Consider the following 15,463-nt stretch of genomic DNA (forward strand, 5'->3'; position numbering starts at 1 on the left):
AGCCTGGGCTACAGAGCGAGACTCCGTCTCCAAAAAAAAAAAGAATTGACACCTGGTAATAGTAGGCTAATTGGTTAAACAATAATTCTAAGGGAGAGTGTAGTGATTAAAAGACAAATAAGGGTAGGTATATGTTCTTAGAAGTTAACATATCTCTAATAGCTAACAAAAAATGAACTCATGTAACAACTAAGTTGTGAATTCTTCAGGTAGTTGTAGAAGAAATGATCTTCTACATTTCTTGAATGAAATGAATGAATGTTTTCTTTATTTATTCCATTTTGTTTTTAAGAGACGGGGTCTTACTGTGTCACCCAGGCTGGAACTGCGGTGGTGCAATCATAGTTCACTGCAGCCTTGACCTCCTGGGCTCAACCAATCCTCCAGCCTCAGCCTCCCGAGTAGCTGAGACTACAGGTGTGCACCACCACACCCAGCTAATTTTTTCATTTTTTGTAGAGACAGAGTCTTGCTACATTGCCCAGGCTGGTCTCAAACTCCTGGGCTTAAGAGATCCTCCTACCTTGTCCTCCTAAAGTGCTGTTATTACAGGTGTGAGTCACTGCACTCAACTGAACGTTTTATTTTCTTAGTTTATTAGAAGTAGGCTTTAGAAGTGATAATCCAGTAGGTGTAGGTTTTTTCATTCTGTCCTATGCAATGTTTTTTGTGAGAAAGTAAGTTTGGAATGTGTAACTATGACTTCAGCTCCTGAGAACTAGAAGAATATTATATTTAAAAAGTAATTAATAATGTAGATTCAGGAAGAAAGTATATCAAATACCATTTCATTAGGCTTTTCCTGGCAGTTGTGTCTCATGTATCATACAGTGTGTGGATGATGGGTTAACAGTGTGCTCATGAAGACTCCGAGGCCTCCCCAGTCTCAGCTAACAGGATGTATTAGTCCGTTTTCATGCCGAGGATAAAGACATACCCGAGACTGGGCAATTTACAGAAGAAAGAGGTTTAATTGGACTCTCAGTTCCATGTGGCTGGGGAGGCCTCACAATCATGATGGAAGGCAAGGAAGAGCAAGTCACATCTTATGTGGATGGCAGCAGACAAAGACAGCTTGTGTAGGGAAACTACCCCTTATAATACCGTCAAATCAACAGTACAGGAAAGACCCGCCCCTGTGATTTAATTACCTCCCACTGGGTCCCTCCCACAACACATGGGAATTATGGGAGCTGTAAGATGAGATTTGGGTGGAGACACAGAACGAAACTGTATCACAGGAGTACATTAGCAGTAGCTAGGAAATAATATGAAATGCATTTCTTCAAAATATATAATTTCATATAAAAGATGGGAATTACGGGATCTACAAGATGAAATTTGAGTGGGGACACAGAGCCAAACTCTATCACAGAAGTACATTAATGGTAGTTAGGAACTAATATGAAATGCATTTCTTTAAAATGTATAATTTCATATAAAAGAGCTAGTAGTTAAGAACAATTATATTAAGAGTTAAATTGTTTTATTCACTATTTTGGGGTCCCAATATGTGAGGATTGTCATTGCAACTTCAACAGTCATGTTTGCTTGTTTTGTATATAACAAACAATATTCTAGGTTTTATTATACTATGTCTCATATATTTTTTTACACTAACTTTATCAGAAACCTGTAATTAATTGGGGCTTAAAATCTTGTTAAATTTACTTAAGAAAAATTAATAAATCCAATTATTTACTTTAAAGCTGCAGAAGAAAGAAGATCAGCAACTGGAGCCTAAAAAAAGTACCAGCCCTAAAAAAGCTGTGGAGCCCACTGTGGATCTTTTAGGACTTGGTAAGTAATAAAAAATAAAAGTCACTGCTGGAGTTACAAAACAATTGAAACTTTTACTTGGAGTGAATATAATGGCTTTATCTTGAGTATGCCAAAACATACCTGTTAACTGAATTTGAAAATGGTATGAGTAGTTTGCTAACTTCCCACAAAAAAGAAATCTTTAATAAGGGAGCCAGTGTCTGTCAGCACTGTTTTCACTGAAATACGAGTAATGAGTTCCTTGGGGAAAAGAAGATATCAAAGTAATCTTCAAAGCCTTGCTAGATGTGACATTTTAGCGCTTACAATAAAGAGTGGATTATTTTCTCTTCTCTCTCTCTCTCTCTCTCGAATTTTTAGTTTTGTGGGGGATTTTTCCCCTTAGCAAAATAATTCTAGGGTAGCCTTATTGTAAAATATGTTGGTTTAAAATAAAATTTAATTTTGGTTAACTGAAGCAACACATTTTGCATCCAGATCTAGTGACTAGATTCATATAACTTATTCAATGATAATGAGAAGTGCTAATTTTAATATAATGTCCTGTTTGTTCTCATGGCTGAAAGGTATATGTTGTCTATGTAGTAAGTAAACAGGCCTTCATTCAAGGAGTGTTTATATTGTGCTTATCTACAAATATTGTTAGCTTCTCTTTTTTTTTTACATTTTTTTCTTCTAAAAGAATTGGCTTGATGAAAGGTTACTTTTAGTATAATATCTGAGCCTTGGCACAGGAATAATTTAAATTTTTCTTTTCTTTTAGTTTGGAGAAAGATTGAGAAGGAAAAGAGTGAAAGGCAGTTAGTTGAAGTGGAAGAGTTGACCTTCATATACTGCTTTCCAAAAAATTGATCCTAGTTGTTATTGAATAAATTGTTGTCTGTTTTAAGAATTATAGCTGAATGTTTTATTCATTTCTTAGGAAGCTGGTACATCGTACAAATATACTCCCTGGAGGTACAATTCTTCTATGATGGTAAAAAGTTGTATATTAGAAATATAAAAAATAAGTGTAATTTTGAAAATAAGGCTTCAGTCCAGGGGCTCTAAATATAATTATGTTGAATTGTAGTCCTCAATTTCTTGTTTTATTTCCTTTACTGTAAATGAGAGAAAAAGAAAAGAAATTATTATTAAAGTAAAAAAAAATCTTAGTAAAACTTTAGTATATCTTTATCTTCACTGCAGCATTTCTTTTCCAGTCTACATGCCTGGTTTATTAGTTTATAACTTAGAAATATAAAATATAATCTAGGCCTGATTCATATCTTACACATTCATTCAACAAATAGCTGCTGTCTACTGTGTGTCAAGGTACCATTGTAGATACTAGGGAGATAGATCTGAAAGAGGACAGACTACAACCCCTGCCTTCTGGGGCTTTCATTCCATCTGGAGAGACAGTGAATAAACAATTAAATAAAATATATTGTAAGTTATATGTGGTAAGTACTATAGATGAAAGAAAACAAAAATGGATGGTTGTAATTTTAAATAGAGTGGACAGGGGGGCATTCACAGATGTCTTATTGGAGCAAGGAGGTGAAGAAAGTCTGGATATCTGGATCTGTAAGCAAGAATATTCTGAGAAGAACACAGCAGATGCAAAGGCTCTTCAGTAGGAGCCTACTTGAGGTGTGCAAGGACCAGCAAGGATGACAGTGTGGCTAAAGTGGAATGATCTAGGGGAGAGTAGTAACAGAGGAGACAAGGAAGGAAGGGGTAGGGAGTGGGCAAGCTGACTATAACAGGACTTTGGCTTTAACTCTGAGTGACCTGGAAACACATTGGAGGAATTTGCTGAAAAGAAATAATCTGACTTTAGTATTTAAAGAATTATTGTGGCGGTTGTGCTGAGACTAGATTATAGTAGGGCAAGGTGGACAGGAAAGGGTTTTTTTAAGGATGACATTACAAGATGTTTAGTGTTAGAAATGAACTTGTAGAGAGGTAAATCTGATACTTTCAGGACAAGGAAAAATTGCTCTAGAAGTGTCCTTGAATAGCCTGGAGTGGATGGGATCTAGTTGACAAACGGTATGAGTGGCCTTTGAGATACTCCATTATTGTTGGAATAATACTGCATAGTAAATAAGCCTCAGGTTTCAACAGCTTACAACATTAAACATCTGTTTCTCTTTCTGTGGGTCAGCTAGGGCAGCTCTACTGTGACTTCATTTGATACATTTTCTACCTTCCTGATTATTGCAGGGCACTTTTTACCAGCCATTTCACTATTGCATATTGTGTCTCCATTTTAAGTTCCAACAAGTGTTTCCTTATCTTCTACCACCTTGTCTCAAAGTCATTGCCACAAATTTTAGGGTTTGGTTGTGGCAGCACCCCTCTTGTATCAGTTTCTAAAGTAGTCAACTCTTGCTGTGCGTGTTACATAGCAAACAACTCCAAAATTTCAGTGGCTTACATCAACTAACATTTATTTCTGTCACTCATGGGCCTGTACGTCTGCTGGGACGTCACTCTTTTGGACAGTGGAACAGCTTCAGGAAACAGTGTCTTTAAGGGAGAACCAAAGTTCATTTAGCAGGAGAAGTTAGGGAATGTTTGTGAAAAAAGGTTAAGAATGTAAGGGGGATTTTGCAATGACTCACAGTGGGTCATTAGATCATTTGGCGGAAGGGTTCCAAAGGTAGCAGGAGTGGGAGATGGGGTTAGAAAGAGGGCTGTCTTGCTGTGAGGGAGTTGTAGCAGCAGGGAAGAGGAAGTGTCTTACCCAGAGCACATACAGCTCTTCACATCTGCTGGTTATCGATTTCCTAAACTCTTAAAAAATATTTTCAGACTTTTTTTAAAAAAAGCTATGTTTCAGCATAAAATTCGATGAATTCATGAAAGTCCAGGAGACTACAGAGATCAAAGGTCTCTTTCAGCTCAAAACAAACAGTGGTTCTAAATCTGGATTGATGATTGGTGTCCACCTTGGGTCTCAGGCTATTTATCTGCTCAGAAGCATGCCACTCTCCTCCAATGGGACCCTGGTTTTCCCCTGTAAATTGAAACACAGCGGGGATTGGGGGGGTAGGTGCCTTGAAGTATGATTTATGGTCATGCAAAGATGACAGCATATCTCCGTATGAGTGAGACTAGAACAGACATTAACTTAAAACATTTCCAGAAAATATAGAGAAAACCTGTATAGCGATAGTTCAGCTACACAGCTATGGATCCATGGGACTCACGGCCATCTTTATCACTCTTAACAGTTTCATAATAGCCTAATACTTAAGACTAGTTTTTGATCTTTCCTTTAGATGGGACTTTAATGAACTTACTTTCTTTTTTGTAACCCAGTAACTCAGGTAAAACCTTCTTTCTTAAGCTCACCTTTCCTGATCTACTACCCATTCAAAGTTCAAACATAAAATACTTTATATTATATATACTTTTTAGCAGCCATTTTTTTCCAAGAAGGGCCAAATAGACATTTTTGGCTTTGCAGGCCTTATGATCTCTGTTACAACTACTCAACTCCCATTGTAGTGTGCAAGTAGCCATAAACATGTAAATGAATGAGCATGCTTGTGTTCCGATCATGCTTGTGTTCCGATCAACTGTAAAAACAGGCATGGGCTAAGGTTTTCTCACCCCTGCTTTATGTTCCCAATAGTACCTACAAGAGCTGCCTCATATTTAGATATTAATTCGTGTTTGAAAGCTGTAGGACTACTATTTATTATAGTACTTTACTCTGTAATACCATAAACAGGGTGAGATACTTGACCTGCCTCTAGTCTTAGAAATTACCGAGGGCCTGGGGCCCCTCTTGACTAAGTGCCAGATTGAATAATCTCTGAATGTACCAGATTTGAATCAAACACAGACATATCCTGACTTGAGTATGCACGTCCTATGTTAAAATAGAATTAAAATCAGCTTCTAGGGTTTGTGAGAAGAGTGCTCTTCGAGTCCCCTTACTTAGGAAGCTAGTTTAGGACTGTGAATTATACTGTTAGGCTAGTGTCTATTCTTTGTTGTTTATTAGTTTTAAAGATATAAAAATTGACAGACTGCTTACCAGTTGGTTAGGACAGTTCCACCAGACTAATGCTTCTATTCAATGGGGCTTATTTTTAGAGTGTGGGGGCATAAGACCGCCTCTGAGAATAAAGTCTTCAAGGGCGAGCACATGCTTTGGGCATAAGGCTTGAGAAGAATTACACATTACTGGCCTTGAATGTGACCTTAGAGATTTCATTTCAACCTCCCATTAATGGTTCCTGCAGGGGTTCTGTTTTGTGGCTGTGTACCACATGCGCACTGCAGAGCAGCCTGGTTCCTTGTCAGGAGGCGTTACCCACAATCCTACCAGACACAGAGTTGTATGTGTCGGGTGCACTGCCGAGGCTGTCTGGGGGGACTGCATCCTCTCAGTGCCCCAGAAAGCATCTCACAAAGAATCAAGTCATGATCTTGGTAATGAAAATCTAGCTCAGGGGTGTACTCATGTGTTTCTCTATTCACTGTTTATATAAAACTGATTTGATTTTATCCATTCTAATCATTACTTTAATCTGGGGAAATTTCTATCTAAACATTCATAACTTTTACTTTAAATTATTTTAAATACTGAACTATATGGAGAAGTAGGTAGAGATTCCCTCAGTTTTTTCTTAATTGAAACACTCAAAGGAACATACAGTTTTGGGCAAGTCGATGAGAAAAGTTTGCAAATTTTAGTTTCCCCATTCATGTTTGTGTTCAGGAAATAAAGGCTTTAACATATGACAGTGGTCAAGACAATGCTAGTGAAATTAAGCCATTAGTATATAACCCATTTTGTTATTAGCAACATATACCCAGTTTTATATGAGACAGATGAATACAGAAAGTACTACAGAAAGTACTCTACTTACCTTTCAAACAGAAAATTCCTACAGAGAAATTTCTAGCCGTTTCTCAAAGTCCATGTGCTATATAAAGCAAATTTGGGAATGAGCTGAGTAAAAGAATGCCAGATTTAGCAGCAGTGGTCCTGGTGATCCACAGTTACCAGTGGACCTGGAAAACCGCTGGTGTCCTAGAGCTACCTATTTGACCAGATCTGGAGGACGTTTGTGTAGTTATGTGCACATCCCCCTTTTCTTGGAGGAGGATTGAAGGTGAGGAAGACTGTAGCAGAAGTGCCCAAGAAAATTTTATAGTCAAGTTATGTTTTTCAGAGATGGTTTAAAACCTGATAACAACCTGTATTGCCTCTGCTCAGAAAAGTATGTTCAGTGAACTATTATTACCCTTTCAAAAAGGAGGTCTCAGGGATTGGTTTATTCTTATGTAGTCACACTGCATAGGAAAGAAAATGCAGTTACATGAATATATTGGTGTAAGGTAACTAGCAATGGGCAGATACTTGCAAGTGGTCCTGAGTCAGTAGTAGGGCAGTTGGGGAACTGACACCAGAAACAGGTGCTGTTGGGTGAGTTGATGATATCACAGACTTTAGAAGAGAGCAAGAAGGGACAGCTTCTTAGAAACAGCACAGAACCTCCAGAGAATGTGCTGGTGGATAGGACAAAGAATTGTTAGGTGTTGAGAGGAGTAAAATTGACCTCTGAATGAGGCGACTTCAAACTACAAGTAACAGGAAGCCTGAAAATGGCTTAAACATAAGGACATCTAATTATCTCATTTGAAGAGAAATCTGGAGACACGGTGGTTTGGGGCTGTGCAGTGGTGGAACAGTGAGCGCAGGGAGCCAGGTTCCTCTTTGCTTCTCCTCATTCTGCCACCCTCATCACAGCACTGGCTTTACTCTGGAGGCTTGTCGCCTTATGGCCAACACATGGAAAATGCAGCATCCTATCCTCATAGGACCACGCCTAAAGGATGGCTTTTCCTTACCAGTTTCTTTTCTCAGGAGTAAAAACTTGCCAGAAAATTCCCCAGCAGGATTCCCAGGGTATGCTTGGTCAGAATTGGATTATATTACCTCACTAGTTGCAAGAGAGGCTAGGAAATTAGTATTCATCCTATAGAGTGGAGGTAGGCTGTGCCAGCAAGAAGCGCCCAGATGGGGCTTTGGCAGTCTGTGGTATCTGGCACAGTTGCATTTCATCCTGACAGCAGCTCTTTAGGGTAGCGAGTATTTTACACACCCACACACACTTTTCCCTTTTTTTTTTTTAATTAACTAATAATAAAACTAACAACTAATAAGCTAACAAAAATTAATTTCCAAGGTACTGCTGCTGTACTATAGAATTGGGACTCAAACCTAGATCTGTTTAATGCCAAAGTCTAATTTCAGCTCTTAAGATGAACCAAAGCAAGGCATCTAACCCAAGTATTAAATTATCTTATTATGTTAATAATCAGATACTGCTAACTAGATGCCAGGGGCTGTCTTGTGTGCTGACAGATATTTATTTATTGAATTTTTGCAACAGCCCTGAGATTGGTGAACTATCATTATTTCGCTTTTATAGAAGAGAAAACTGAGGCACAGAGAGGTTAAGTGAGTTGCATAAGGTCACACAGCTGGTAGATTACAGAACTGGGATTTAGACTGAGTAGTCTAACTTCAGGGCTCAGAATCTTAACACTATGTTGAGCTGTGACAGGTGAGATTGTGCTATACACAAAATAGACATTGGACCCATTCATCAAATCAATAGATGGCAGTATTAAGTCATGGGGGCGGGACACTTGGTTTAGAGGTAGTACCTGGGTTTTGTCTGCCCTCTAGCAGCTTCATCTGGGAAATGGAAATAGGAACTCTTCTGTAGCTGAGGGCCAGAATAAATGGTGTGCTTTATGTGAAGCACCTAGCACAGTAACTTGCACACAGTCCTGTGCTGAGACTATAACCTGAACACCAGGTCATGGGAGATCACCAAGAGGTAGTACAGGCCTTTGAAGGAATGTGTGGAGAAGGGACTCAAAAATTATGCTGAGTAACACACAGTAGGACTCCTGCTGGGTTATTCCTTGAATAGCCACTACCATTAGAGAGAAAGAGGGAGATAGAGGGAAACAGTGATTGCAAAGCATGGTCTGTGGCCTCTGATGGATTTGCAGTTGACTAAAAGAACTGAGGAAATTGGGTGGCCTCAGGAATCTAGTTTATCACCATTTTAAACATTTAGAAAGAAATTTGGTTATACAATCTGGTTTCATATTTATATATTTCTTGTTTTTTGAGGCCATAAAATGGTGCAGTGATTTGATATATATTTATTTTTTAAACAATCAGTTCTACAAAGCTTCCTCCTTATACCACTTCTCAGCTATTTCAGATAGCTCTAAATCAGTGTGCGTGTGTGTGTACACATGTGTGCGTGTGTGTGTGGTGTCTTCTGAAAGACAGTAGCACCATGGGGCTCTTGCCCTTGCACAGCATCATAGTGCCTGTGCATAAGAGAATCCCGTGATCAGAAGTTGGCTGGTTTGTAGAAATGTGTAGTAGATTTCCCTGCTGGCACAGTAGACTGGCATTTGGTAGTGGCTTGAAAAGGGAGGGCCAAATACAGTAAGAGGATTAGGATTACCTTTTAAGACCATGTTAGTCATTTTAGCAAATTAGCCTAAATACTATTTAACTGTATGAAAAATTAACTGAAAAATAAAAATAAATAGCTCCACTTAGCTCTCAGGCACACTTAAACAAATTGAAAACAACTTAAAGCTTGAAAAGTTTAATATGCTTCAAATGGACATTTGTGACTTGAATTTACTAAAATAAGACATGTGAGTTGATGTTACAAATCAAGTCTTGTGTTTTAATATAAAGGAATTCCAAGTAATAATAAAAATTAAGGAGAAAACCTTAAATGGTTTCTTGAGTAGAAAATAAAAAGGGTTCTTTGATCAACATGAAAATTCAGAAAGCTTTAAGGAGTTTTTCCATTAAGGAGAGAATCACTTCATATCATGGAAGCAGCCTTCTTTAAACAGTGCTGTTTCCACTTTAAATTCATCACTGGTTATGATGACGCTTCACTAGTTATGGAAGAAGAATTAGATTTGGGAGTTTTCATTGTAGCAAGTGTGTACTACAGGTAGAAGGTTCATGCTCAGTCAAAAATGGTAATGAAAAACAGCCATTTGTCACATTCTTATCTGCCTTAAACTAGATTAGTAATACATAAAATCTCATGTTGCTCTTTGACATTTTTTCTTATTTGTGCAAATAGATTATGATCAGCTAATGCCTCTTGACATTCAAGTAAAGGATGAATTCAATTAGTATTTATTGAGCACCAGCAGAGTTCATGGAACACTGGTAAACACCAGAAGATGCAGCTCTGTGTGTTTATAGTAGCGCAAGAGGGGGATGGGGCTGCTGTCCAGAAACTGGAAGACAGAATTATCATTGAGGGAAAAGATGGGATTATCTAAGAGAACTGGTTGTGAGAATTCATTTTGAAATCTGGATTAATGCTAAAATTCCAATTTAAATTCTATTTTCCTTAATTCAGAGGTTGATTTTTTCTTGCTGCTGCTAGAGGAGAATAAGTTTATTTTGTGCTATGCAAACTTATTTCAAGTAAAATCTAATGTTTTATGGAGATCACCTTTAGAGTGAATAACAGTTGGAAAAGAAAAGCAAATGCCCAGATAAATGCAGCTTTTAGAGCTGTACCTTTGTAGAGGATCTTATGATTTAAAACCCATGTGTATCTTATCATAGGGCACACAAGTGCTATGTTAGGACAGTTGGAACAGATTAGCAGGAGGGTATGTTACGGTTCTGACCAGTGAGGTAGCAGGTAGAATAGTCCTGGGAGGTGCTGTGACAACAGTGATGCACTGAACTTTGGACAGAGGGGCACTGGAGACACATTTATGATTGAGAGGAAGAATTCCCACGTATGTTTATTGCGGCACTATTCACAATAGCAAAGACTTGGAACCAACCCAAATGTCCAACAATGATAGACTGGATTAAGAAAATGTGGCACATATACACCATGGAATACTATGCAGCCATAAAAAATGATGAGTTCATGTCCTTTGTAGGGACATGGATGAAATTGGAAATCATCATTCTCAGTAAACTATCGCAAGGACAAAAAACCAAACACCGCATATTCTCACTCATAGGTGGGAATTGAACAATGAGAACACATGGACACAGGAAGGGGAACATCACACTTCCGGGACTGTTGTGGGGTGGGGGGAGGGGGGAGGGATAGTATTAGGAGATATACCTAATGCTAGATGACGAGTTAATGGGTGCAGCACACCAGCATGGCACATGTATACATATGTAACAAACCTGCACATTGTGCACATGTACCCTAAAACTTAAAGCATAATAATAATAAAATAAAAATAAATAAACAAATAAATTAATTAATTAAAAAAAAAAAAGAATTCCAGCCTCACTGTACTTGTTCAGCTGGAAAGGGGAAGCCCTGGTGTAGGGATTCTAGTTAAGAAGCAGTTGTAATCTCATAGGCATATAGTTGCGTGGAAGCTGTGTCTATGAAAACAGAGGAAGAGGAGCCAGTCCAGGATATTGGTAGCAATGGCTGTGGAGTCTTCAAGGAGAATGTGGCTCTAAACTCTAAGAGAGGCAATTTTACAGGAGGAAGGATCAGCTAGGGCTAAATGTGCTGGTGGTAATTAGGATGATGACTGAAAAGGATTTGTAGCCAGGAGATTGCTTGTACTTTTCAAAAATAGTGTCATTATTTCACTTTTCTCCCACAAAAGTAGGATCACCTGAGCTACTATTTGTTTTCCGCCATGGCTCTGCTGTCACCAAGAAATCCTCCCATAACCTGTGTTTGGAAAGCATTTCAATTAATCATGTATTGAGTATGTGCTTTGTGTCAGGCATTAAATTAATGAGGCAGCTGCACTCTTCCTGGTGACGAAGCAGGTGGGACTGGTCATGGCTCTGGGCTATAAAAGTGGTGCCAGCGAGGAGTAAAGAGGCTTCTGGAATACTGAGGCATGCCTGTTCAGCCTAAGAACATTCCGTTGCCATAAAAACTAAAGATGAAAAGGATAAGATGCTTGGGAAGGCTTCTACTTTGCAGCCCCTGGATTAGCGGAACATTTGGAGGTAGAGTTTGTAGGCCTGACTGACCTGCTGTGGATGGTATGGCCTGCAGTGGAGGTGGTGCTGGGTGTTGTGGGCTCAGGAGTCATCCTGTGCCTCAGAAAGGAGCTTGTGCCAAGTACTATGCCTGGGCTGGGTAGTGAAGCCAGCCCCTGCCCTCAGGGCACTATTTTAGGGAGGTAGGTCAATGGTCATATAAATTATTGTAACTCTGGGTAGGGAATGGGCACCTGTTTCTGTCTGAGAACACCAGGAAACATTTCTCAAAGTGGTTATAGCAGTTGAGTTTTCTGAGTGCACCATTGAGACCCGTGTTGAAGTCCTAGGCTTATTGTGCAGATTCCCTCCAGGTGAGGTAAGGATTAAACTGAGATACTTTATTGATCAGAGTATCTGGCACATAGTACTTAAATAAATATTAGTGTTTAAACTTGTATTAAAATATGAAGTGTTGTATTCTTATTTCCTTTTAGTTTTAGTTTATAAATTTAAAGGCACTTGGAATGTGCCAAGGGGAGACAATATTGTTAAAAATACTTTATTTACCTTATCCTCATTTGGATTATTGGCATCAGATGAATTCTGGTATCGTTACAATTAATAGAGTCATTTGGCTCACTTCCCATATTGAGGATTTTTAGGTGACAAGAGACTGGCCCTCATGACTTTGTCATATTTGAAATGTTACCTCTTTCTAACATCTCTCAGTGTGATGATGTGAAGTGGGCCAGTGAATGCATGCTGGGAATGCCTTCTGTTCTTGGAAGTTGTAGCACTGATTTTAACAATTTTTTTCTGCAACTGAAAACATTTTAATCTTTTCCTGTCAGTTTCTCATATGTGGGTAGTTAAAAACATTCATCTATCAATTCAGTTCCCAAATAAGACACTAGCCTAACATCTTAAGGTAATGAAGAAAGAAAATACTTACCACAAGCTACTTAAGTGTAGGTTTGATGTCTTGCCTTTAAGATGGAAATCCTGTCTTCATTTTACTGCATTGTCCTAATTTCTTCTGTTTGCTCACTGCCTTTCCAAGAGGTCCTTTGTGCTTCCTTATCGTTCTTTATGATATTCCCAGCTGAATTTCCTCCATTTGCCCTAGGCTTTTCTTGTACTCTGGATCTCCCATTATTTTTATTGTCCACCAGCTACTGTTTCTGCATACTAATTAAAGGGGGACTGCTGCCTCCTGCTGCTTCCACCATCATTCTGTAGCTGAGCAAGGTGCATGTCTACGGTGAATTTTGATTAGTTTTCACACACATCCCCTAATCTCATAGAAGGCACTGTGTGGTCTGATGTTCTCTCTCCCCTGAAAGAGGAAGTTTCCGTGTGTGTGTGTGTGACTGTACATGTGTGTGCATGCACCAACAAGGTATAACCCATGCTGATTTAAATGTTTTTCTTACATTATGGTGATTTACAATATTTAATTTGAATAAGCCTTATGCTTTCTAAATGTTAAAGTTATTTATCTGAATAACTGTTTTCAATATCTTGGTATTTTCTTGATTTTGTGGCCTCTGAGCTTTTATTAATCAGCAAAGACCATGTTATTAGTGGGCCCATGATCAAAAGGATGCATTTAACTCCCAATAATTTGTGAATATTCTTAGTTGACCAAGGCCTGATTATATCCCACAGTTGCTTCCAGGAGCCCAGTTTGCTTACTGATGACCATATCCACTTGAATCCCTCCCTAAAAACTGAAAAGATACTGGTGTCAGTACAGGACAGTGGAGTGGGGACATGATGAGGAAAATTTTGAGTGTGGCACCAAATGATTTTTAGACTGTTTAAGTAACTGCTTCTCAAATTTAGTACAAATAATTATAAACTATTTTAAAGTTGTTTTTTAATTTTCAGAACTTTAAGTGATTTGTTTATAATTAGGTGCAGTTGAAATTACATGGCTTTTGATGAAATGTGGTTTAAAGAAAAGAGCACTAGTCTAGGTGTGAGAAGACTCTGTTCTGGTACAAATTTTGCTGCTTAAAAAGGTCAATGACATTGAGGAAGTCTTTTCATTGCTCTGTGTCCTAGTTGGTATAACTGGAGATAATGGAAGGAGATGCCCTTCTCATCTTGCATGGGGACAAAAATGATAACATGTAAACATTCTTTAAAAACATCCAGGATGAATGTGATGTTTATAATGATGGTAATGATAACGAGTCTTTAACTGTCCTTTTTAAACACTGAAAATTAAAAACACAGTGACCTTCAAAATGAATTGAAGCAATCCCTTTTAAATAATGTGTTAAGCGAGCTAAATGTTGTAAGTAAAATTAGCAACTATTGAAAACCCATTGGGAACTTGTATTTACCAATTTTGCAAGGCTGAGAAGTTTTCATTTAGGTTAAGAATTTGTTTTTTCAACAATTCTGTGAATGCATAGCTTTGATAGTAACTAGAAAAATTGATGGCTGTGAAATCTGGAACCCACTATTAAGGGACAACATGGGGAGAAGATGGAGTAGAGACAAAAGGGGCAGGTATGTTGCAGATGGTGAGAGCAGAGAGCAGTCACCTATGCTCATCACAAGGATGCCGTGTAGAGAAAAATCTTGGTGAGGCCTGGCAGAAAGTTCTTACCTCAGGTTTTTGAGGAGTATGAAAAAGTCTTTCTTAATCAATTGAAAACAGTGTCAGCCTTGCCACAAAGATTGCTGTCCCTAAGCAGGTGCTTCCTCTGTCTCATTCTAAAAAGGATTCCGAAGTCCCTCAGACTTACCTTGTGAATTGACTTCACGACAGCTCCATTAACCATGGTGGCTGGTTACAGAGAGATCACAACTTTGTTGTTTGTGTGAAATGCCAGAAATTTCAAGAGGCTAATTTTAATATAGTAATAATAATAAAAAAACACATGGAAAGAGAATATGGACTTGTTTATAGTGCAGTGGTAAAAACAGAATTCAAGTTACGTTGCAGTGAAGGGACATGAGCTGTGTAGACTTTATATAGAGGAATGTTCTGTTTTTATGGTGAAAATCTGGAAACTACCTAAATTCTCTTGAGTCACACATTAAATAAATAAATTATTATAGGCACATGCAGTATCACAGAATGCAAATCCCGAACCTACACATACATAATTTTATATAAAGAAGACTATTTTTGTATGATCGTATATACATTGTTTTTAAACTTGTGGTAAAACACACATAAAATTTACTATTTTAAATATTTTACAATATATAATCAGTGGCATTAAGTATATTCACATTGCACAACTGTCACCACCATCTATGGTACTTTTAGTTTCTTCATTTTTGCATGGTTTGAATCTTTTGCAAGAATGTGTTGCTTTTACAGTAAACATCGAATAAGATTACAATCTAAGACTTTGCTCCTGCTCTGTGACACTGGAGAAGTTATTAGTCACATATGTGATACTAAAGGGGGTTAAAGGTAAAATAAGACTTCAGAAACCAAGTAATGTGCTGTGTGTTGTTTTACGGATTAGAAAATGTATTGCTAGATACCAAATGTGGTTTAGATTTGAAAGTATAAGTAAATATTCTGAGAGGAGTCTAAGGTACTAAGTAGAACAGTCTTAAAATTTCTGAAAGCTGTACAGTTTATAAAAGTAATAAGACATAGCATTGGTTTGTAGTGGATGAACTTTGTGATTCTCACTAAGTGCA

General features: G+C 38.1%; 1 protein-coding gene across 5 annotated transcripts in view; it reads left to right on the forward strand.

Annotated features, from left to right (window-relative positions):
• Positions 1–15,463, forward strand: part of SMAP1 (small ArfGAP 1) — a 196,531-nt gene that overhangs the window by 169,341 nt on the left and 11,727 nt on the right. For all 5 annotated transcript variants that reach the window (XM_054492384.2, XM_054492385.2, XM_054492388.2 and 2 more), the window contains one exon: positions 1,710–1,800. In XM_054492384.2, coding sequence (XP_054348359.1) covers positions 1,710–1,800 — 91 coding nt within the window. The remainder of the gene's footprint in view (positions 1–1,709; positions 1,801–15,463) is intronic.

The sequence above is a fragment of the Pongo pygmaeus genome, chromosome 5 (genome assembly GCF_028885625.2).
Source record: "Pongo pygmaeus isolate AG05252 chromosome 5, NHGRI_mPonPyg2-v2.0_pri, whole genome shotgun sequence".
NCBI lineage: Eukaryota > Metazoa > Chordata > Mammalia > Primates > Hominidae > Pongo > Pongo pygmaeus.